The sequence below is a fragment of the Megascapheus bottae genome, chromosome 12 (genome assembly GCF_031878675.1).
Source record: "Megascapheus bottae isolate mThoBot1 chromosome 12, mThoBot2.hap1, whole genome shotgun sequence".
NCBI lineage: Eukaryota > Metazoa > Chordata > Mammalia > Rodentia > Geomyidae > Megascapheus > Megascapheus bottae.
The window spans coordinates 27232827-27256710 of NC_143520.1; the positions used below are offsets into that span (position 1 = coordinate 27232827).

The 23884-nt window shown below is 38.0% G+C and overlaps 1 protein-coding gene across 2 annotated transcripts in view; it reads right to left on the reverse strand.

Moving 5' to 3' along the window:
• The window catches only part of Rif1 (replication timing regulatory factor 1), a 66496-nt gene that overhangs the window by 24532 nt on the left and 18080 nt on the right, over positions 1 to 23884 (reverse strand). For both annotated transcript variants that reach the window (XM_090342848.1, XM_090342847.1), the window contains exons 9-22: positions 22434 to 22572; positions 19656 to 19807; positions 18143 to 18257; positions 17355 to 17528; positions 16299 to 16409; positions 14817 to 14879; positions 12418 to 12518; positions 10946 to 11032; positions 10159 to 10232; positions 8327 to 8507; positions 4655 to 4762; positions 3987 to 4136; positions 1434 to 1533; positions 715 to 979 (exon numbers count right to left, since the gene is read on the reverse strand). In XM_090342848.1, coding sequence (XP_090198974.1) covers positions 715 to 979; positions 1434 to 1533; positions 3987 to 4136; positions 4655 to 4762; positions 8327 to 8507; positions 10159 to 10232; positions 10946 to 11032; positions 12418 to 12518; positions 14817 to 14879; positions 16299 to 16409; positions 17355 to 17528; positions 18143 to 18257; positions 19656 to 19807; positions 22434 to 22572 — 1820 coding nt within the window. The remainder of the gene's footprint in view (positions 1 to 714; positions 980 to 1433; positions 1534 to 3986; positions 4137 to 4654; positions 4763 to 8326; positions 8508 to 10158; positions 10233 to 10945; positions 11033 to 12417; positions 12519 to 14816; positions 14880 to 16298; positions 16410 to 17354; positions 17529 to 18142; positions 18258 to 19655; positions 19808 to 22433; positions 22573 to 23884) is intronic.

The following is a 23884-nucleotide window of genomic DNA, read 5'->3' on the forward strand; positions in this document are numbered from 1 at the left end:
AATGCAGGCAATGGTTACACATGAAGAATGTTCATGCTGGGCGCAGTGACCCCCTCCTGTAATCCTAGCTACTCAGGAGGCTGAGATCTAAGGATCAAGGTTCAAATCCAGCCCAGGCAAGGGGACGAAAGGACCTGAGACTCCAATTAACCTCAAGAAAGTGGGAAGTGGGGCTTGGCTCAAGGGTGGGGCTGTAGCCTTGAGCTCAAGAGCTCAGGGACAATGCCCAGACCCAGGGGTAGGGTGGCAGAACTGACTTGAAGATCCCAGGGACAGCACCCAGGCAAAGTTCAAGCCTCACGACACACCTCCCCTCGCCCCCCACAGAAGAATAGCCATATACTACTATGACAGAAAACAATATATGCCTACTAATCAGAAAATAGGCTATAAATTTAATGAAATACTATGCATACATTTTAGAAAGTAAGATTTCCATGTATATGGTACAAGGTATATACAATACCATTAATAGCCTAATACATAACTATACATTTCACTGTCAATTATAACTTCAATTTCTATTATACAGTTAATGGAAAATACTGCACTACATTGAAAAAAAAAAAGCTCTAAATGAACTATCTCAACAAAAATGATCAAGATTACAATCCCATAAAAACAAACCTCCTAAGAAAAACAACAGAAAATGCTACTTAAATTGTACACATTTTTGTACACATTTAATTAAGGAACTAAGTCAAAATAACTTACTTTGAATTTTCATAAAATAACGCCATGGGTCTTATTAAAGTTGCAAACATCTTTCGAATCACAGAGGGCAAAGAAATATGTCCAAGTATGTTGGAAAGAATGCTGGTGATTGAGTTTCCAATAGGAAGCAATGTATCAGAATGTCCTTCCTTGAAGCTCAGAGTGTGGAAAGAACACATAATTTTCACAAGCAGCTTAAATAGTGAAGCTAATTTCCCTAGAGGTTCTTTCTTCTTTTTCGACCAATCTGAAGATCTCTGTGGTGCTAAGACACAATTGAATTGATTACTGTGTTTCTGTAAATTTAAAATTACAAATCACACAAAATTCTCAACTTGACCTTACTACACTTTGGAATAATAACAATTTCAAACGATTTCCTTTATGAAACCACTAATTTTCTATTTCTACTCAGATATTCAAAATCTCATTGAAAAAATTTGAACAGCATAAAAGTCCATAAGACTTTTATTTCCAATTAGCCACCAGAAAATCAGACATGGTGCTGTGATAGAGTGCTAGCCTTGAGCTGAAGAGCTCAGGGATAGAGCCCAAGCCCAGAGTTCAAACCCCACAACCAAGAACAAAAAAGAATGAAAATATCATATGATGTATGCATGTGAGACAGGAAGAAGGGAAAGAAGAGAAAGAGAAAACAACATGATAAATAACTATTTATGCAGTATTGGATAGACAAAAATAATTTTAAAAATACTTACACTTAATTTGAGGTTGATATTTATTATTATATGGTGAAAAATCAATGCAATTAACCATCACAGAAATAATATGTACAATCCTGTCCAAAAAGACCACATTCTAGGGAAGAAAATAAGTATCATAATTAGAAACTTTTCTTTTGCTCAAGGCGAGAACTCCACCACTTGAGCACAGCTCCATTTATAACTTCGGTAGTTTACCAAGTCTCATAGACTTTCTTGTCCAGGCTGGCTTCAAACTGTAATAAACCACCTGAGTAAACTAGGGGAATAGCCATGAGCTACTGTTACCCAAATTACAATTAGAAAGTACTAGTATTTTCAATAAATAAGACTCTCACTATGGAATAGATAACATGTATTCCAATAGTTTCTATCACATAATGTGTAAGTATATGCTTAGAAATACTTCCCAGTACCAGTATAGCCTAGTCGTAGAGTGCTCACCTAGAAATACTACTTTCCATAATTTAGATACCTCAACACAGGAGAAATATTCATCTACACAGGTTCATTTTAAAATCAAATTAACAAGATTATAGCTCCCTTGACAGTGTTTGGGATCATAGCTATGGCTCCTAGTCAAGCTCTCTCTACCAAATCTATACCACAGCCCAAACAACTAGATTTTTCACAATATTCTTGGTAATACACATAAAGTGCTCATTAAACCACAAAGTGGAAAAAATAACTCATCCATACTTTATCATCTCTATTATATCTGAAATAAACCATCCATACTTTCCTCATCCTCTCTAATAGATCTGAAATAAAAACAAACCAAACTAAAAGATTATCTTGATTTAGGGAAAGAAAAAAGATACAAGTAGAGAACACACATAGAATGAAGGGGTAAACATGGTGGCACAAGCCTATATTACCAACTCCAGGAAGCTGAAGTAGAAGAATTCATAGTTGCACGCTGGCCCAGACCTTGTCTCAAAAACAAAGAATTATAGGGCCAGGAGTTTGGCCAGGTGGAAGAGTGCTTGCTTAGCATGCAAGAAGACCCGGAGGCCCGGGTTCAATTCCTCGGTACCACACACACTATGGCTCAAATGGTAGAGCACTAGCCTTGAGGAAGCCTAAGGACAATGCTCAGGCCCTTGTCCCAAGCCCAGGACTGGCGCAAAGAAAAAAAAAAAGAAAGAAATTGCACAGCAGCACAAGGTTATAATCTCAGTACTTGAATAGGAACAAAAGTACCTTCAAGGCCAGAACTAAGCTTCTGAGAATCTGTCTCAAAAAACAAAGAACAAAAAGACAAACTCATTACAAAGCCTGCAGCCGGGGGCTAATACCTGTAATCCCAGCTACTCAGGAAGCTGCAATCTGAGGATGGTGGCTCAAAGCTAGACAGGACACCTAAGTCCATGAGACTCTTAACCGGCAGAAAACCAGAAGTAGCCTTGTGGCTCAAAGTGGTATAGTATTAGCCTTGAACTAAGGAATAGCACCCAGGCCCTACATTCAAGCCGCAGGACTGGCAAAAAAAAAGATTAAAAAAAGAAAAAAACTCAGTCTTTACTGCCCAAGCTGGCCCCAAATCACAAACCTCACATGGGAGCCTCTTGAGTAGCAAGGATTACAGGGGCCTGGCTGAACAGTCTTAACAAACAGCAATAATCAAGTGCCAGTGGCTCACACCTGTAATCTTAGCCACTTGAGGGACAGAATGAGATCTAAGGATCATGGCTCAAAACCATCCTGGGCAGGCAAGTCCCCAAACTGTTATCTCCAATTAATCATCACAAGTCTTGAAGTGGCACTGTCATTCAAAATGGACTAGCTTTGAGCAAAAAGGCTCAGGGACAGTACAGTGACTAAGTTCAAGCCCCACAACTAATGAAAATAAAACTGTATGACATTTGTAAACATACCTAGAGTAATTGAATAAAATTACTCAAATTAGGAAATTCTCATTTCTAGAAAAACAGGATACTTTGTCATCAAAACACAAGTATTTATTTAGATTGCAAATGACTATCTGCTAGGTGAAGATTATTACAAACTTCCAAGCCTATAATCCTAGCTCCTCAGGAGGCTGTTATTTGAGATCATAGCTTGATGCCAATCTTTCCAATCTGGAAAGCAAAGTCCATGAGACTGTCTCCAATTAAGCTGCAAGAAGGAGGAGATCGAGATACAGCCTTCTTTTTCGGTGGCGTATTTGTTTTAGTCATCTTTTCCTGGTTAGTTTTCACTGTAACGTACTACCAAAAAGACTTTTAACATTTAACTACATGAAAAAGTAAGGTCAAAGACAGCCAAGGCCTAGCACTGTTACTCTGGAATAGGCAACGAAGTGTACAGTCCAACACGGAGGGAGGGAAGGAGAGGGAGGGAAGGAGGGAAGGAAGGTTGGCTGGTTGGTTTACACTCACTGTCACAAAGCAAGGACCTAAAAACTTAAAAGTCGCAAAACTTTCACAAAGCTTACAACTTAATACTAATTGAGCCTCTTTAAAAAATTGAAAATTACCATTTAGAATTATATCTCCACTTTCTAAAATTCCTTTAAGTGAAAGAAGGTTAACATTAGGACCAACTTACCAAAAGGATATCATCTTCTAAACTAGACAGTATCTTGGAAGAAAGTTCTTCACAGCATAAATTCTCTTCTGCTGTTGCCACCAAAGCAGCACAGCGAGCAAATGTTCTGTATAATTCTGACCAAGTTCTAAGTAAAGTCTTCATGGTGACCTAATAAGACAAAAATCTTATAAATACAAACACACATATTTATCTTTCACACTGAGGCTGGGAATGTGGCTTAGACTCTGCTTGCATTGCATGAATGAAGTCCTGGGTTGGATTCCTCAGTACCACATAAACAGAAAATGGTGAAAGTGGTATATGGCAAGTGGTAGAGTGCTAGCCTTGAGCAAAAGAAGAGTTCAAGCCCCAGAACTAGCAAAAACAAAACAAAAAACTATTAAAAAGAACCAAGCAATAAAATGGTTATGTATACAATTAATTTCAGTAAAAACATAGAAATAGAACCAAACACTAGTGACTCACAACTCTAATCCTAGTTACTCAGGGAGCTAATATTTGAGGACTGTAATTCAAAGACAGCTTGGGAAGGAGAATTCCATAAAACTCTTAAGAGAATGCTAGCCTTGAGCAAAAATCCTTAGGGACAGTGGACAGTGCACAGGCCCTGAGTTCAAGACCCAGTACCAGCACAAAAATAAAATTTTATAAATTGTCAGACTTACCGTGGGAAAACTCTGTTCTGAAAAAACATGATTTATTGGTAAAATCAAAGCCAAATAGATGGCACTAAAATTGTGTTCTAAGGCATCACCTTGATTTACTTCATTGGTCTGAAACAGGAAAAAAATAAAGTTACAACAAATTACCATCTCTCTCCTGTTCTATGTTAAAACATACTGTGCCCTACCATGAAAATATATTTAAGAGATGTTGCATTCCTAACCTGTAGACCTGTAAATGTCGTTATACTGAAGTGAAGTGGATCTGAATATAATGGTGCCCTTAAAAAAGGAAAACTTAAAAAAGGGGCTGGGACTTAGGCCTAGTGATAAGAGTCCTTCCCTAGCATGCACAAAGACCCAAGTTGGATTCCTCAGTACTACATAAATAGAAAAAGCTGAAAGTGATGCTGTAGTTCAAGTAGTAGAGCTCTAGCCTTGAGAAAGCCCAAGGACAGTGCTCAGGCCCTGAATTCAAGCCACAAGACAGACAGACAGACGCACACACACGTGAAAACTGCCAGGTATAGTGATTCATCTCTGTAATCCTAGCTATTCAAAACGCTGCGACCTGAGGATCAGGTCTGAAGCAAATCCATTATCAAAATCCATGAGATTTTATCTCTAATAATCACCAACTTGAGCTATGGCTCAAGTAGTAGAGCAACAGCTTAGCATGAAAATGCTACAAGGCAACATTCAGGTTTTTTAGTTCACATCCCCCCTCCCACATACACAGACACACAAGGAAAACCTAAGTTTATATAAAAATCAGAAAGAGTTCAACAACCACCCCCCCAAAAAAACAAATAGGAATACAATATATATATATATAATATAATACATATTAATATATATCTTAAAAATAAACTCCTAGGCCTTGAGTTTGGCCTAGTGGTAGAGTGCTTGCCTAGCATGCACAAAGACCCGGGTTTGATTCCTTGGTACCACATACATAGAAAAAGTCCAAGGACAGTGCTCAGGCCCTGAGCTCAAGACAAGGACTGGCCCTCTCCCATCCCCCCAAAATAGATAAACTCCTAAACACTTCGGACAGCACTCCGGAGGTTCCTCAAATACCTAAACAAGGGCTTAGAGTGTAGTGGTAGAGTGCTTGCCTAGCATGCACAAAGACCTAGGTTTGATTCCTTGGTACCACATACATAGAAAAAAGCCGAAGTGTAACCATGGCTCAAGTTGTAGTGCTCCAGCCTTGAGAAAGCCCAAGGTCGGTGCTCAAGTAGGGAGTTCAAGCGCCAGAACTGGCGAAAACAAAACCAAAAAACTTCAACATTAGTCAGACACTGGTAGCTCAAGCTCAGGCCTATAATCCTAACTACTCAGGAGGCTGAGATCTGAGGATCACAGTTTAAAACCAGCCTGGCACCAAAGTCTGTAAGACTCATCTCCAATAAACCACCAGAAAACTGGAAGTGATGCTGTGGCCTCAAGTGGCAGAGAGGTAGCCTTGAGCTCAAGGACAGGCCCCACAACCAACCAAAAAAAAAAAAAAAGGAAGAAAAATTTAAACAGATTTTCCCTATGACCCAGCCATACCACTCAATCCTGGGCATCCACCCAGAACATCACTAACCTAAAGATACTTGCACATCCATGTTCATTGCTGTACTATTCACAAAAGCTCAAGCCCTATGATCCACAAAAAAAAAAAAAAAGAAGAGTAGCACAAAGGCAATGCCTATGTGCATCTGATCATACAAAATAATATTTATTGAAATGAACTTCAAGAAACAGAAACAAGAGATTTCTTTGTTGCTGAAAAAAAATATTCCTACTTGCATGCTAGTGGCTCTTGACTATAATCTTACTCTAGAAGGTTGAGATCAGAATCAAGCAAGGTCAAAGCAAGCCTGGAGAGAAAACCTGGTGAGATTCCATCTCAAAAATTACTAGTAAAGGCCAGGCAAGAGGGCTCATGCCTGTAATCCTAGCTACACAGGAAGCTGAGATCTGAGGATTGGCTCAAATGGTAGAGCATTAATTAGCCTTGAGGAAAACTCAGTCCCTGAGTTCAGTTCCCAGGACAGGCAAGGGGAAAAAAAAAACATAAAAACAGTAAAGGGCTAGGAGTATAGCCTAGCGATAAAGTGCTTGTCTAGCATGCACGGACTCAATTACAAAGTACCACATACTCAGAAAAAGCTGGACATGTGGCTCAAGTAGCAGAGCACTAACCTTGAGCAAAGTGTTCAAGAACAGTGCCCAGTCCCTGAGTTCAAACCTCAGGACTGGCAAAGAAAAAAGAGGAAAATGGAGGCTGGAAGTGTAAGCTAGTGGTAGAGTGCTTGCCTAGCATATACAAAACCCTGGGTTCGACTGTACAGTACCACATATCCAGAAAAAGCCAGAAGTGGTGCTGTGGCTTAAGTGATAGAATGCTAGCCTTGAGAAAGTCCAAAGACAGTGTGCCCAGGACTGGCAAAAGGCGGGGGAGGGGGTGGAAGCAGAGGCAGTAGCATGGTCTAGTGATACAGTGCTTAACATGCACAAAACCCTGGATTCAATTCTTTAGTACCACATATACAGAAAAGGTCAGATGTGGAACTGTGGCTCAAGTGGCAGAGCACTAGCCTTGAGCAAAAAAGGCATCCAAGTTCAAGCCCCAGGACTGGGGAAAAAAGGGAGGAAGAAAGGGGGAAAAAAGGAGGAACAATTTTATGTGGTAGAATTTCAGCCCAACAAGCAAGCCAAACAAATGACTGATCCTGAATTTCAAACCTCAATGTTGCTATCAAACGATTTCTGTTGCTTTCAATTCATCAGTTGGTGGCAATTTGCCCCTAGAATGTCTGGAAAACTAATGCTTAAAGTCTTAAAAGCAACTCCCAAAATATTTTACAACACTCCTGGTGTCCAAAAATAGGCAAGATTTCAGATGTATAAACTATTTTTCCTATAGAGTATCTTTTAATATTGTGCTTGTTATCTTCATGTGACGTCCATATAAGTTTATATGGATTCAGCTCAAAGAATATTTCCAAGAATATTGAACTTATGCTACATACCATCAACTCTGTCAGAAGTGGTCAACTCAGATTACTAACTTCAAATACTGAATAAATTGATGTTATCAAAAAAAAACTGATGTTATCATGACTTGACCACAAGAATATAATTGTAATTAGCAAGAAATGGTGGCACACATTTGTAACCTAAGTACTTAGGAAGAGGAGGCAGATGATTTTGAATTCATGGCTTAACCAGGACCACAGAGAATAACCCCCAACCTCCCCCCACCAAAAAAATAATGTTCCCTAACTTATATAATTATTAAGGACCCAAATGTCAGAGATGGAGCTCAGGGTAGGATGCATAGAAAGACCACATATAAGAAAAAGCTCATATAAACGCAAGGTGAGTGCATATGCACGCACACACACAAACACACACATATCTAAGTCAAGCCCTTTTATAAACTAACACTGGAGAAAACAGAGCGGCTCACTTTCTACTGAATTGCTGACAAATAAGACAGAAATGCAGTGAAACTATAAAAATATTCAATGATATCAAATCCAAGAACATTTATTAATTACACAAGGAAAAATTGTCTTCTCCTCATATTCAATCTTCTATTCAGTTTCTTACAAATGAAAACAAAAAAAAAAAAACCCTAAAATTCTAGGGGAAATGCGCAGCAGACTGCCATCATACCTGATTGATCAATTCAATTAATGGGGTAACTATAGTACTCCACATTCTCCAGAGATGCTCCTTGTTTTCCAGCTGCTTTGCATATTGGTTAATAACATTCAACACAGAATCACTGAAAGCTAGTGGTGATGTTGGACCTTGTAGCACACAGCCTACAAGGGTTTCCAAATTGAGGAAAAACCTAAACAAATTAAAAACCTATTAATAAATACTTTGTGCAGAAACATGTTAATTGCTCATTAATAAAATTCTAAAAGTAGCTGCAAGAAACAAATGATTTCCAACATCTGTTCTGAAATTTTGTTTTGGCAGTACAGAATTTAACTTACTAACACTTGATCAGTAAGTACCTTACCAACTAAGCCACATACTAGCCCTCTTTGCTTTTTTTCAAATAGTCCTACAGTTATTTCTTGAGTTGGCCTAGACAGTCATCCTCCTACTTATAACTGACCCACAGCTGGGATAATGGCATGTACCACCACAAAGCCCAGCTTTTCTGCTAAGATGTGATCTTACTAATAACTTTTTAGTAAAGCTGTCCTTAAAGTGGACAGTGTCCCCATATCTATCTTCTTGAATAGCTGTAATTACAAGTGTGGACAAATGAGCCAGATTTTGCTTTGAGATAATGGACAGACTATGTAAGATACAAATAGTTTATATATCTAGGCAGACCTAAAACTCACCATCCTCCTGCCTCTGCCTCAGTTAATTATTGGAATACCACCCTAGCAGGATTGATTTTTTTCTTTTTTCTTCTTTTGCCAGTCCTGGGGCTTGAACTCGGGGCCTAGGCACTGTCCTGGAGCTTTGTCAAGGATAGCTCTCTGCCACTTGAACCACAGCACCACTCCAGCTTTTTCTGTGTGTGGTACTGAGGAATCAAACTGAGGGCTACATACATGTTAGACAAGTGCTCTACTACTAAGCCACATTCCCACCAGACCAATACTTTTTTTTTTCCAGCTAAAAACAAAATAAAGGGCCAGGAGTTTAGCCTAGAGGTACAGTGCTTGCCTAGCATGCACAAAGACTCACGTTCGATTCCCTCATACATAGAAAAAGCCGGAAGTGGTGCTAAGGCTCAAGTGCTCTGAGCTCTGGCATTGAAAAAGTTAAGGACAGTGTTTAGGCAAAAAAAAAAAAAAAAAAAAGATACATTTGGAGCTGGGATGTAGCTCAGTGGCAAAGTGCAAGGTCCTGGGTACAATCCCCAGTCCCAAAAAAAAGACAAGGAAACAAAAAAAGTTAAAAGAAAAAAACAAAGATATGGTAGCTGGGCATTGATGGCTCACACCTGTAATCTTACTCACTAGGCTGCCAGAGCATCAAAGTCCATAAGATTCTTATCTCCAATTAACTACAAAAAGCTGCAAGTGGAACTGTAGTGCAAGTGGTACAGTGCTTGACTTGAGCACAAAGCTTAGGAATAATGCCTAAGCCTATAGTTCAAGCCCCAGGAACGGTAAGAACAAAAAAATTTCAATATCAAGTTTACATCAACATGAGCTACGTGACAAGACTCTCAAAAACCAAAAATTTTTGGTGGTACATGCTTATTAATACCAGTACTTGAAAGAATAAGAAGAAACAAATCAGAAATCAGCATAGGCTACATAGAGATGTATAGCTACATAAACAATTATATATATACATATGTGTGTGTATATATACATATGTGTGTATATATATAGATACATACACACAGAGAGACACTTGATTCTGAAAAACTTAAAATTTATGATATAAAAATAAAATGAATTTTATCCAATGGGGCATTGTTTCACAACAAAAACTATATAAAGTTTCAGGTTAAAGTTCAAGTTTACCTTTCATCTGCTATACCACATTCCAAAAGATTACTGTTGAAAAATAACTGAATTAAGAACAAAGCTGGAGTTCCCTGAAGAAAGGAAAAAAAATAATCTTCTCAATTACAAGAAATAATGTACTTGTTTTCTACAGTAATCTAAGAAATAGTGATCTTAATTTAGCATTATTTAAGATATTACTAGTTTATTGTCCATTAATTGCATGCAATACTGGGTATGATACTCCCTACTATCATCATGTACCATGGGTGGCTTAAAGTAAAAGGATTTGGAGGTCAAGGATAGGATGAGATATAGCAATACTCTAACTCCAAGAACAAACAAAAGAACACTAAATATAAACATCAACCAGTATGTTCTAACTATGCTACCTACATATCAAGGAATGTGTGATTCCAGAAACAAAGAACACTGACCTAAAGCCTCCTGGACTAATACATTACTACCATCATGCAAATAAGCATGTTTCGTATTAAGCTCATGTTCCTTATCTTACAATTTTTTTTTAACATTTAACAGCAATAGATATAAAACTTAGCTTTACTCAATTACTTAATCCAGAAAAAGAATTTTCATCTATAGATAGCACCATATTTCATTATTCACATTAAGCTACTACTTTTATATCATTTTTAACTTAGTCAACCTATCTTAACTGCAGTAAGTGTAGAATTTTAAAAATCCACCACATGCAATGAAGTAATTAAAAACCATGGAACAGATTTTGGGAGAAGGGGAGGGAAAGTTACCAATCTGATCATATCATTACATTTAAGATACTTGCATTAAGAATATCCATATTAGCAACCTGATATGCAGGTGAACCTAACACTTTCTGAGGAAGTTCTTTAATTGTAATTTCCATGAGGACCTAAAAAAAGTAAGACCAAAAGTTTTACAATAATCAGTCATTCTACTTAGCAAAATTCCACTAGTGTGAAATACTTTTAATAACTTAGCAAATTCTTACAAGTACTGCTCATTTCATGTAAATATATATTTGCTTGTATATATTTAAATAAGTTTTAGACATTCATTAGCAGACACAATTTTTTAAAAAACAATTTTTACACCAACATACAAATGCTATCATATGAATGTATACCATTTGTTTATTCAATCATTTTTAATGGATGCTAAAGATGTTTCTATTTTTTCTGCTGCTAAAAGAAATCCTGTATATACTCAATAATAACAGGAACAAGATGCAAACTAGAAGCTGGTCTAGAACTGCTAAGGCAGACTAAGCCTATACCATACTGTTCTCAATTAGCTTGCTATACTTGTCTTAATATAAAATCGAACCATACCCTAAAAATGACATAGCAAAATATGTTTTTACAGGTTTTGCTCTGAAACTCAATAGCATTTGTGTTTGACTCTTAGTCCTTTACATGTATCAACTCAAATATAACCGTTGCTATACTGATTCTTTTTTTTGGTCAGTCCTGGGACTTGAACTCTGGGCCTAGGCACTATCCCTGAGCTCTTCAGCTCAAGATTATAGTTCTACCACTATGAGCCACAGCACCACTTCTGGTTAATTGGACATAAGAGTCCTGTGAACTTCTGTGCCTGGGCTGGCTTCAAACTGTAATCCTCAGATCTCAGCTTCCTGAGTAGCTAGGATTACAGGCGTGAGCCACCAGTGTGCAGCTTTATACTGTTTCTTTACAAATGAATCAAATCAATTGCTCAAATTCATGTAACTGGGTAAAAACAATTCACCTCATCTGCTGTGCTATATTTCTAGTGCATTTGTCAGTCCATAAAGAAAACATTTAAAACTTATTTCATATTTAATTTATGGGACACTATTTCTTATCCCTATACATATTTACAAAATACATCTAAAGAAAGTATCTTAAATATATAGTTGGAAGCTGAGGGCCAATTCCTATAATCCTAGATAAGCAGAAGTATCCTGAGATCTGAGGATTACAGTTTGAGGCCAGTCCAGGCAAGAAAGTCTATGAGACTCTTACCTTCAATTACTACCAGAAAGTTAGAAGTGGTGCTGTGGCTCAAGTGGTACTGTACTAGCCTTTAGCAAAAAAAACCTCAAGGACAACACCCAAGCCCTGAGTTCTTGCACGAAAGAAAAATCTGCAGTGATTATGAAGTGATGCTATTTATTATAAAACTATGTTGCTAATTATTATATGAAAAGTCTGTCCCAATTCTAATCTCTGAAAATATCAACATAAACTCAATTTCAAAACATGACCTTTACAATCAATTTTCAGGTACACTTACTAGTGTTTTCGATGCAGGAAATACTTCTGACTTCACTATGCTTTCCAAAGATTTTAGTATTAGGGTTAAAACTTCAGAACCTGGTCTCTCCTTTTTGTTACCTGTCAAAAAGCAAAGGGAAGGGTATGGTTCTAAACATATTCATACAGGTGAGATGAAAATTTTCTTTCTAAAGATTATTTGGGCTGGGAGTTTGGCCAGTAGAGTGCTTGCCTAGCATGCATGAAGACCAGGGTTTGATTCCTCAGTAGCATATATACAGAAAAAGCCAGAAGTGGTATGGCTTAAGTGGTAGAGCTCTAGCTTTGAGAAAGCCCAAGCTCAGGCCCAGATCTCAAGACCAAGACTAGCAAAAAAAAAAAAAAAAAAAAGCAGAATTTTAATAAAGGAAGCAATTTAAAAATTCATTTGGAATAAAAGACCCTATATAGCCAAAACAGTCCTTAGCAGAAAGAACGGTGGAGAACTATAAATACCAAAATCCCAACTCTATTATACAGAGCTATAGTAATCAAAACAGCTTGGTACCAGCACAAGAATAGGCTTGAGGACCAATGGAATAGAACTAAAGACCCAGTAATCAACCCACAGACCTATGGCCATCTAATCTTTGATAAGGAAGCCAAAAAAATAGGATGGAAGAAAAACAACCTCTTCAACAAATGATGATGGCAGAACTGTTAAGCACCTGCAGAACACTAAAGTTGGATCCTTATATATCATCCTGCACCAGAATTAATTCCAAATGGATCAAAGACTTTGAGGTAAAAGCAGCAGATACCCTGAAAACTTTACAAGAAGGAGTAGAAGATACATTAGGTGTCTCCTTGTCACAGGTCGAAACTTTAAGACCCAGAAACAACAAATTAAACAAAGTATGAGCAAATGGGACTACATTAAACTGAAGAGCTTCTGTATGGCAAAGGACACAGCTAGCAAGATAAATAGAAAGCCCACAGAGTGGGATATTTTCACTAGCCATATAACAGACAAGCGCCTCGTTCTAAAATATACCTACAGCTCAAAAAATTGAATCTCTGAAAAACAAATCCTTTCAAAGAAACAACCATTCAATTAAAAGGTGGACTAAAGACTTAAAAAGACTTCTTTAAGAGGAAATAAGAATGGCCTATAACCAATGAAGAAAATCTCCACATCTCTGGCCATAAAAGAAATGCAAATCAAAACAACTTTGAGATTCTTCCTTACTCCAGTTAAAACAGCCATTGTCAAGAACTCTAGTAACAATAGATGCTGGTGGGGAGATACAGTCAGAAGGGAATGCTAGTACATTGTTGGTGGGAGTGTAAACTTTTTCAACCACTCTGGAAAGCAGTATGGCAATTCCTCAAAAGACTAAACATAGAACTCCCTTATGACCCAGCAATCCTACTCCTTGGCATCTACCCCAATGTCTACAAACAAGACCATACTAAAGCTACTAGAACAGTAACATTCACTGCAGCCTTATAATAGCTAACATATGGAACCAACCCAGATGCCCCTCAGTAGATGAATGGATCAAGAAGATATGGTATATTTACACCACGGAATTCTATGCTCCTATCAGAAAGATGACATTGCCCAATCATGAAGAAAAAAGACATGGAAAAAAATCATATTAAAAAAAAAAAGCCAGACCCAAAGGAACATAGCTCCATGGTTTCCCTCATTTGTAATAATTTGTACACATCTAGCAGAGGATCACAAAAACTCAAAAGCTATGTACATATGGTCATATAGGATGAAACTAAACAAAGTAAACTCTAGGATATGGAAACAAGAGGTTTATCTTAGTGACTTGTTCTCAATATATTATGTGCAATTATTTCTTTTCCCTTTTTTTCCTCTTATGGTTAATTTCATATGATTACTATATCTGACTTTGTTAACTGGTATATTGTATACATATTTATTTGTTTACTTGCAACAGGGAAGGGAGTAAAACAAGATGATTGGGAAAGGGTAAGAGTGAGGGAAAGGGGATCAAAAACATGAGAAGGGATAACAATGTAATGCACCCACTACTTAACAAATTTTACTGTAACCCCTCTCTCTGTACATTACCCCAACAATAATAAAAAAAAATCTTTACTAAGCCAATAAGCACTTTAAATTAGTATAAAAACACTGTAAAAAAATTTAAATTCAGCCAGGAGTGTGGCCTAGCTAATGGTAGAGTGCTTGCCTAGCATGTACGAAGACTTGTGTTTAATTCCTTGGTACCACATACATAGAAAAAACTGGAAGTGGTGCTGTGGCTCAAGTGGTAGAGCTCTAACCTTGAGGAAAGCCTAAGGACAATGCTCAGTCCCTGAGTTCAAGCCCCAAGATTGGCCAAAAAAAAGTGAAGTCCCTATAAAATTCAAAGATTTCAATTTCAGTGTAATAATGCTTACCTGACTCAGTCACAGACTTCACCAAGGTAATTAGCTCTTTCCAGATAGCATGGACCATTGCATCTATTAAACAAGGAAACAAGCACTTTCAACAAAGCTCTTCTTTTTCCTTTATAGTATTAAAAAATTGAGCAATACCTAACTGAATACACATACACACATATTCATCAAAGGGCCTTTTTTTTGGGGGGGGGGGGGGAACCAGTTGTGGGCTTGAGCTTAAGGCCTGAGCACTATCCTTGAGCTTTCTCAAGGCTACTGCTCTAGTACTTGAGCCACAGCACCACTGCTGGTGTTTTTTTTATGCATATGGTACTGCGGAATCAGGGCTTCATATATGCTTGGCAAGCACTCTACCACTAGGTCATACTTCTGGCCCCTGAATTTTGAAGAAAAGGAAAAAACAAAGACTTACAAGGGTATGTGACAACCAATCTAATGGGGAAAAGTGTTATTCATTCATCAACTAGGTTAAAGGAAAAAAAAAAAATCAGCCAAGCATTTAGTCACTCAGACCTATAATCAGGAGGCTATCTTGAGGATCATGGTTCAAAGCCAGATCAAGCAACAAAATCCATGACTCTGATTTCCAATTAGCCACTCAAAATTCCAGAGGTAGAAGTGTGGCTCAAATGGTAGACCTTGAACAAGAAAAAGCTCAGGGATAGCACCCAGGCCTTTAGTAATCTCATGTTATTATTACACAGATAAACTACTTCTTCAAATATTGATTTTTAAGAATAAAATTTCTAAGGCTCAGAACAAAATCTTAATGCAGATGGCTCTAGCCATAGAGCCTAGACAACAATCACAGCATTACCATTTATCATAAGTATATTGCTGGATACTGGTGGTTCATGTCAATAATACTAGCCAGGAGTCTGAGATCTAAGCATTTCGGTTCAAAGCCAGCCCGGGTAATAAAAGTCTGTGAGGCTTTATCTCCAATTAACCATTAGAAAAAAAATGTTTTTAAATAATAAAGCTAGGGCCGGGAGTTTGGCCTAGTGGTTAAGGTGCTTGCCTAGCATGCATGAGGACCCGGGTTCGATTCCTCGGTACCACATACATAGAAAAAAGCCGGAAGTGGTGCTGAGGCTCAAGTGGTAGAGCTCTAGCCTTGAGAAAGTCCAAGGACAGTGCTCAGGCCCTGAGCTCAAGCCCAGGACTGGCAAAAATAAATAAATAAAATAAATAAATAATAAAGCTGGAAGTGAAACTATAGCTCAAGTGGTAGAGCACCAGCCTTAAGTAAAAGAGGTCAGAGGCAACACTTAGACCTAGAATACAAGTCCCAGTACCAGCACAAAATAGTACATTACATACTTCTCTATACAACCCAGTCTCTCCATTTGTAAAATGGAGAAACACAAAAAATTGCTTCAAGAATTAAATAAATGATTTAAATTTTTTTGGTACTACTTAAGTATTTACTCTATCTTCTTCTAAAATAATTTTGAATATGATTCTCAGAATTATTACCTGAAGCATCTCTTCCAACTGCAACAAAACTATCATGAACAGCAGTGATGAGGATGTGTGCATGTTTGGAAAAAAAAGAAGGGCTGCTGATTAACGGATGTTCAAGTGGCTCTAAAAGGGAGAAAAATACAAAAGTTATATAAAACTAAAAAATTATGAAGTAAATTTATCAACTTACAAAATTTTAGATGGTCAGAATAAAAAGATTTCTACTTATACAGAATTACAACTGAGCTGTGGAGAAAATAAAGTTTCATCAAAAGTTGAGTTACGGGGACCAGGAGTTTGGCCTAGTGGTAGAGTGCTTGCCTACCATGCACGAAGACCCGGGTTCAATTCCTCGGTACCACATACATAGAAAAAAGCCAGAAGTGGTGCTGAGGCTCAGGTGGTAGAGCTCTAGCCTTGAGAAAGTCCAAGGACAGTGCTCAGGCCCTGAGCTCAAGCCCAGGACTGGCACCAAAAAAAAAAAAAAAAAGTGAGTTACAGGCACTCAAGGTCACTGACCTGATCTTAGAGATATACATCTATATAGACATAAAAATCTATGATGGCCTATATACTCTATAGACATAATGATATATAGACCAATATGTATCTAGGACATACAAACTCAGCTTAATTTTAATTTTGTTCTTAAATTTCTGTGCCAGTGATTGCATATAGAGATTCTATTCTTGAATACTTATTTGCTAAACTTGACATTTGAAACATGATGTAAAAAAAAAAAAAAATCAATGTTGGCCAGGGAAGTGGCTTGCACTTGTTATCCTAGCTATTCAGGAGGCTAAGAGCTGAGGACCAAGGTTCAAAGCCAGTCAAGGCACAAAAGGACCTGAGACTTATCTCCATTGAACCTCTAGAAAATGGGAAGTGGGGCCTTGATCAAGGGTAGGGTGGTAGCCTTGAACTGAAGAGCTCAGGGACAGCGCCCAGACTGAGTTCAAGCCCCATGACCTCCCCCCCAAAAAAAAGTGTTAAAATGTTTTAATGGAAAAAAAAAAGTGAGTTAATCTGAATTGTTACAGTAAAAACACTTTAAAAACACTTAAATACCTAAGTTCAAGACAAGTTTCTGTTGCTTAGCAAAACTCAACACTGCTGGACCCAACAAAAAGTGAAGCAACATTTCTAGTCCCAAAAGTTGAAGGGAAGATATTGCAGCCATTCCACTCGAATTTGAACTTGAGCTTGAGCGTGGAGTTGCAGGACCTCCGTAAGGAGAAGCACCTTTAAAGAGAAAAAACAAAAGTTATACAAGATTTTTTTCTGCTACCCAAATGCACTTATTTTCTCTTCAATAAACTATGCCTTAAAAGAGCTGCACACAGATGGCTCACACATGCTAGCTATTCAAGACAAAAATCTGAGGATTCTGATTTGAGGCCAATCTACACAAGAAAGTCCTTGGGACTCTCATCTCCAATAGACTGCCCAAAAAGCTGAAAGTAGAGGCATGCCTCAAGTAGTAAAGTATTGGTCTTGAGCAAAAAAGCTAGGGACAGATCTCAGGCCCAAAGTTCAAATCCCAGGACCAGCACACAAACACATAAAACAAAATACAATTCTAACTGAATAGGCTATTAATTCTTATGTTGAAAACTATTTTAATCTATAGATTTTCTGTTTGTGTGAGCTGGGACCTGCACCAAAAAAGGCTGGGGGGAGGGGGACACAAACCTGTAATCTGAGACAAACCTGTAGACTGAGGCAAGACAACTATAAATTTTAACCAAGCCTGAGCTACACAGGGAGATGATACCTTTCCCTTATTGTTGCTCTCAAAGGCATTCACTTAAAAAAAAAAAAAAAAAAAAAAAAAAACAAGGACATCTATCTCTTACCTTTGTGTACAGGAGTCATAGGAGTTAAATTTGGAGAGGTGAGTAAACGAGATGAACTGCTTCGAGGTGAAGCACTATTATCAATGATTGTACTCTGAATCAGGGGCACACAAACCTGTAAGGGCAAGAAAAGAGAAAATGTCTACTCATAATCTATCTAGACCTCCTGTTTCTAAAGTCTTCTATAATATAAATTTCTGAACATCCCTAATTAAAAATTTCTGAAAAGGTCCAAAAGCAAAAATTTCATGGGCAGTCAATGACACAGTAGAAAACTCTACATGTGACCAAAGGTCTGAAACAGTCTACATAGACACACACTTTTAAATATTGTAGCTGGGCTCATAACTGTAATCCTAGTTACTCAGGAGACCTGAGGAATGCAGTTCAAAGCCAGCAAGGGCAGGAAAGTGCATGAGACTCCTATGTCCTATTAACTACCAGAAAACTGGAAAGGAGCTGCGGCTGAAAGTGGGAGAACCCTAATCTTGAGTCAAAGAAGCTCAGAAACAGGATCCAGACCTAGAGGTTAAGCCCCAGGACAGGATCAAAAAAAAAATTTAAAGCACCCTAGTTGTGCTTTTCTGGGGCAGTACTGGCGTTTTACCCTCAGTGCCTAGCCTGGTGAGCAGATACTCTATTGCTAGATCAATGCTGCAATCCATGATTTATAAATAAATTACCCCATTACCAGTCATATCTAGATTCAATTCCAATTAAAATGCCAGACAACTAAATATCAGTCTATCAGAAACTTAGAATGCCAGAATTTGGAAAATTTGTTGATTCCAATTACACATTCATGTTTATTTTCAACAATTTCGTTTCACCAAGTTTACTGAAAGTAGATGTGTCTTTTTCCAAAACCCTGGCTCTATTCTAGGTCATTAGAGAATGTTCTCCACAGAAAATGCCAAATTCTGGGGCCAGGAGTTTGGTCTAGTGGTAGGGTACTTGCCTGGCATGCGCGAAGACCCAGATTCGATTCTTTGGTACCACATACATAGGAAAAAAGTGGTGCTGAGGCTCAAGCGGTAGAGCTCTAGCCTTGAGAAAATCCAAGGACAGTGCTCCGCCCAGAGCTCAAGCCCAGACCTGCCCCCCCCCCCCCCAAAAAAAAATCTAAAACAGAAAATGCCAAGTTCTGAGCTACAAAGAAAAGCTCTTAGCCAGGCACTGGTGGTACACACCAGCAATGCTAGCTACTCAGAAGGTTGAGTAAGGACTGTGGTTTAAAGCCAGCCCAAGCAGAAATGTCTGGGAGACTCTTGTCTCCAATTAGCCACCAAAAAGCCAGAAGTGGATCTATGACAAGTGGTAGAGCATTAGCCTTGAGGGAAAAAAAGCTCAGAAACAACATCCTAACTCCAGGACTAGTACTTTAAAAAAATTTAAAGTAAAAAACACAAAAAAACCTCTTTCGGTTCTCTTGGAGTCTGTGGTCTATTAACATAAAAATATAACACAAGACTTATATTAGAATTTAAGAATTAAAGCAACAATGAACAATTACCTGTTCAAAATTTGCAGGGAGGTATGGTCCAAGTCTCATCAGTAAGTACCACCAGACTTCTAGTTTTGTTAATGCTAGTGATTCTGTTTTCACATGGATCGAACTCAAAGGCTGCATTAACAACTTGAGTCGTTTTGCACTACATAATATGTCTTTAAAAAAAAAGACATGTAAAAAGTCAAAGTTAATATTTAAATTTTTTAAATGAGCTACTTAAGTCTTTCTTCTTTACCACAGAACAAATTTTTTTAAAAAAAATTCATCAAAGCCAGGGCCCAGTAGCTCATGCCTGTAAATCTAGCTACTCAGGAGGCTGAGATCCGAGGATCAAAGCCAGCCCAAGCACAGAAGTCGATGAGACTCTTATCTCCAATTAACCACCAGAAAATTGGAAGTGGCACTATGGCTCAAGTGGTAGAGCAATAGCCTTCAGCTGAAAAGTCAGGGAAAGCGCCCAGGCCCAGAGTTCAACCAAAAAAAAAAAAAAGGAAATTATTCAGATTGTTCGTGTTCTACTCCAACTTTTCATTTTGACAGTTGGACCAAACACCTCAATAGGAACTGGTAATATTCATTAGATGATCATAAAAATCATCCTGGTACGATGCTTTTCCAAACAGGTGATGTATGGCAATATAATATTGCTTGTTGTTAAAAATGGAGTAATGCTGAATTCTAGTGGCTTGATGAATCCAAGGATAATAACAAGCTTCCTCTCAGAAACAGCAAAACATGGCTGCAAATGTAGCATAGTTGTAGAGTGCTTGCCTAGCACACATGAGGCTCTGCATTCAATTATTCAGCACTACTTAAAAAGAAGGAAGTAGTGCAGTGCTGAAAGTGGTAAAGTGCTATCCTTGAGCAAAAGAAGCTCAAGGACAGTACCCAGCCTGAGTTCAAGCCCAGGACTGGCAAAAAAATAAAATAGTAACAGAACATTTTACAGTCTGTCAAAAAGTATTATCATATAGCTTAAAAGTCTAAATGCATTGATTTACATTCAGAGCTATTCTGCCTTAATAATCAGGTTGTCCAAGTTCAGTATACAAATGAGATCTAATTCTTTGAATAAAATACTTAAGCCAGATATGTACCATGTGAATGGAACCACAATAAATAAAATTAAGACAAATTCTGTGCTCAAGTATCCTGTCACAAAAACTAGAAAAAGATTTGGAGACATCAGTCAAAACATTAAGTTTAGTGGAATACCTCTCATCAGAAAAAAAGCCTTACCTGGTATCACAAACTTCTGAGTTCAATCCATACCACAAAAAAGCAAGCAAAAACAACTCAAGTCACCTTATAATCACAAGTCCTAACCAGGTGCTTGTGCTCACACCTGTAATCCTAGCTACTCAGGAGGATGAGATCTGAGGATTGCAATTCAGAGCCAACCGGAGCATTCCAATTAACCACCAAAAAAACAGAAGTGGTGCTGTGGCTCAAGTGGTAGAGGGATAGCCTCAAGCTAAAGAGGTCCGGGACATCACCCAGGCCCAGAGTTCGAGCCCCATGATCAACCCCCATTCCCTCCCACCCCCAAAAAACCCCACAAGTCTTCAAGCCAGGATACATTTTGAACTTCTATTCGTGCAAAAAGCTCCACTAAATAGCCTATCATGGAATAGGATGTCTCCTTTAATTAAAAAAATACTCGATTTTACTCAGATCAGTGATGGATCTTTAAATCTTTGACCTCTTTCTAATCCACCATATAGACATCCTATCCAATGTAATTTAAATTGATGTACAGAAGTGGTTGTTTTGAATTTCTTGTATCTCAGGCCGGCCTTAACCTAGGATCCTCTTGCTATCTGGCTGCCTAGATTACCTACATGTGTCACCATGCTCAGACTGTCTGATTCTTAAATGATTGCTTTAAGTCTCTTATAGCCCAAGGGCGCCTTAAACTGGCAATCTTCTTGCTTTCTGAGGCATAAACAGAAAACAAAAATGAGTATTAACTAAGCTACCTAAAGGGAGAATCATATTCCAAGCATGGTGGCAGTCAGACATCAGAAGCAAGAAGATCCGAGTAAAACTTAACTTGTTCAGAGATACTGAAAAAATAACATTCCTAAACTATTGTTACTTCTATTTTACATTGTTTCACATCTTCCACTGGCTTTAAGTACCCTGGTATACCTCTTAGCTTTTCTAAAATAGTTACAATACTTCTCAGGTTTATTGTTTGTAAGGTATGCAACAAATGTTCAACTTAGTGTAGAAAGTCACAAATGGTATTTTTCCATTTTTGACATAAAAACTTTTTTTTGGGGGGGTGAGGGTAGAGAGAAGGCGAATTGTAGTAATTAAATATAGCCTCACCTTTGCTAGGCCAGGGCTCAGAAAAAAAAAAAAAAGTAGGGGCGGGAATGTGGTCTGGTGGTAGAGTACATACACAGAAAAAGCCAGAAGTGATGCTGTGGCTCAAGTGATAAGAGTGCTAGCCTTGAGAAATCCCAAGCAAGACCAAGACTGGCAAAAAAAAAAAAAAAGGTACTAGTAAGTTTCAGATGTCTCTTCCCAGACTCTTTTGTATCCCATTAAGCACCAAACTGGCTCCAAGTGGTAGAATGCAAGCCTTAAGCAAAAGAGCTCAGCAATAGCACCTTTGCCCTGAGTTCAAGCCCCAGTAATAGTACAAATAAAATTCTATCTTCACTACAGATACTGTTTGCTTAACAAAAGCCAATAAAGTTAAGTTTCAGTATAAACTCCAAAGCTTCAATGTTTAACCTTGCCTAAGAGCAAAATAAACAAAACTATACATACCTGGGTTTAAAGCAAAATTATCTATTAAGCTCTTCCAAGCAATAAAAGCAATTTTTTTAACCATGGGGGTTCCACTACGAAATCCCAGTTCTTCCAGCTGTAATAATGAATTGATGAAACTCCCACTTCGATGCAGGGTCTAAATAATGAGGGAAAAAAAATTAAAGTTACATTTCTGCTTGAAATAAAATAAAGGAACTATCTTCATTAATTGACCTACTCACTTATGTGCTTAGGAATTCATAATCTCACACATGAGACAAAATACACATTTCCTACTAAACAAACCTGTTACCAAAGATGCTCAGAATCTTAGGAATCTGAATTAAGAAATTATTATGTTTAGATGTGATGACGTATACCTGTAAATCAGCACTTTGGAGGCCAAGGCAGGAGGATCTTGGAGACCATCGCAACAAAACAAAACAAAACAAAAAAAAAACGCGAAACTCCTTAGTAGTACTAGGATTTCAACTCAGGGACTCACACTTTCTATGTACACATTCTACCATCCGAATGAGTCTAAAAAGAGACTTTTTATACCTAGACTTAAATTCGGGGCCCCACAGTTCTTAGGCAGGCACTCTACCACTAGGGCCAATCCGCTGGCTAGTTCTTGTGCTATTTTCAAGAAGAGTCTCACTGTATGCCTGAATATCGAGGACAATAGCCACATGCCACCCCAACCACCCACACTGGTCAAGATGGTGATTATAGAGAAGTCTTTGCCTTTGCTGACCATGAACTGCCATTACTCTATTTTTGCCTCTCAAGTAGCTAGAATTACAGGCATGAGCTACCAAACTCCACTAAATTTTGAGTTCTACAAACGAAAGCTTAAGTTCATAAAACATTAAAAAAAAAAAAGCCATAAAGGAATATACAATTAAAAAAAAAGTCTACAGAGAAAATATGGAAGATTAGATAAATTCCAAGTTTTATCAATTTAAGATCAAGGAAATACAGGTTGAGTATGCATTTTCATCTTGTAAGGAGAATTTTCTTTTTTTCTTTTTTTTTTTTTTGCCAGTCCTGGGCTTGAGCTCAGGGCCTGAGCACTGTCCTTGGACCTTCTCAAGGCTAGAGCTGTACCACTTGAGCCTCAGCACCACTTCCAGCTTTTTTTCTATGTACGTGGTACCGAGGAATCGAACCCGGGTCTTCATGCATGCTAGGCAAGCACTTTAACCACTAGGCCAAACTCCCGGCCCATAAGGATAATTTTATACATTATTTTCACTGTTAGATTTTGACTAAAATTCAACATAAAGTCGGTCATAGAATTTTTCACTTAGGGGCCAGGAGTTTGGCCTAGTGGTAGAGTGCTTGCTCAACATGCATTAAGACCTAGGTTCGATTCCTCTGTACCACATACATAGGAAAAAAAACAGGGAAGTGGTGCTGTGGCTCAAGTGGTAGAGATCTAGCTTTGAGAAAGTTCAAGGACAGTG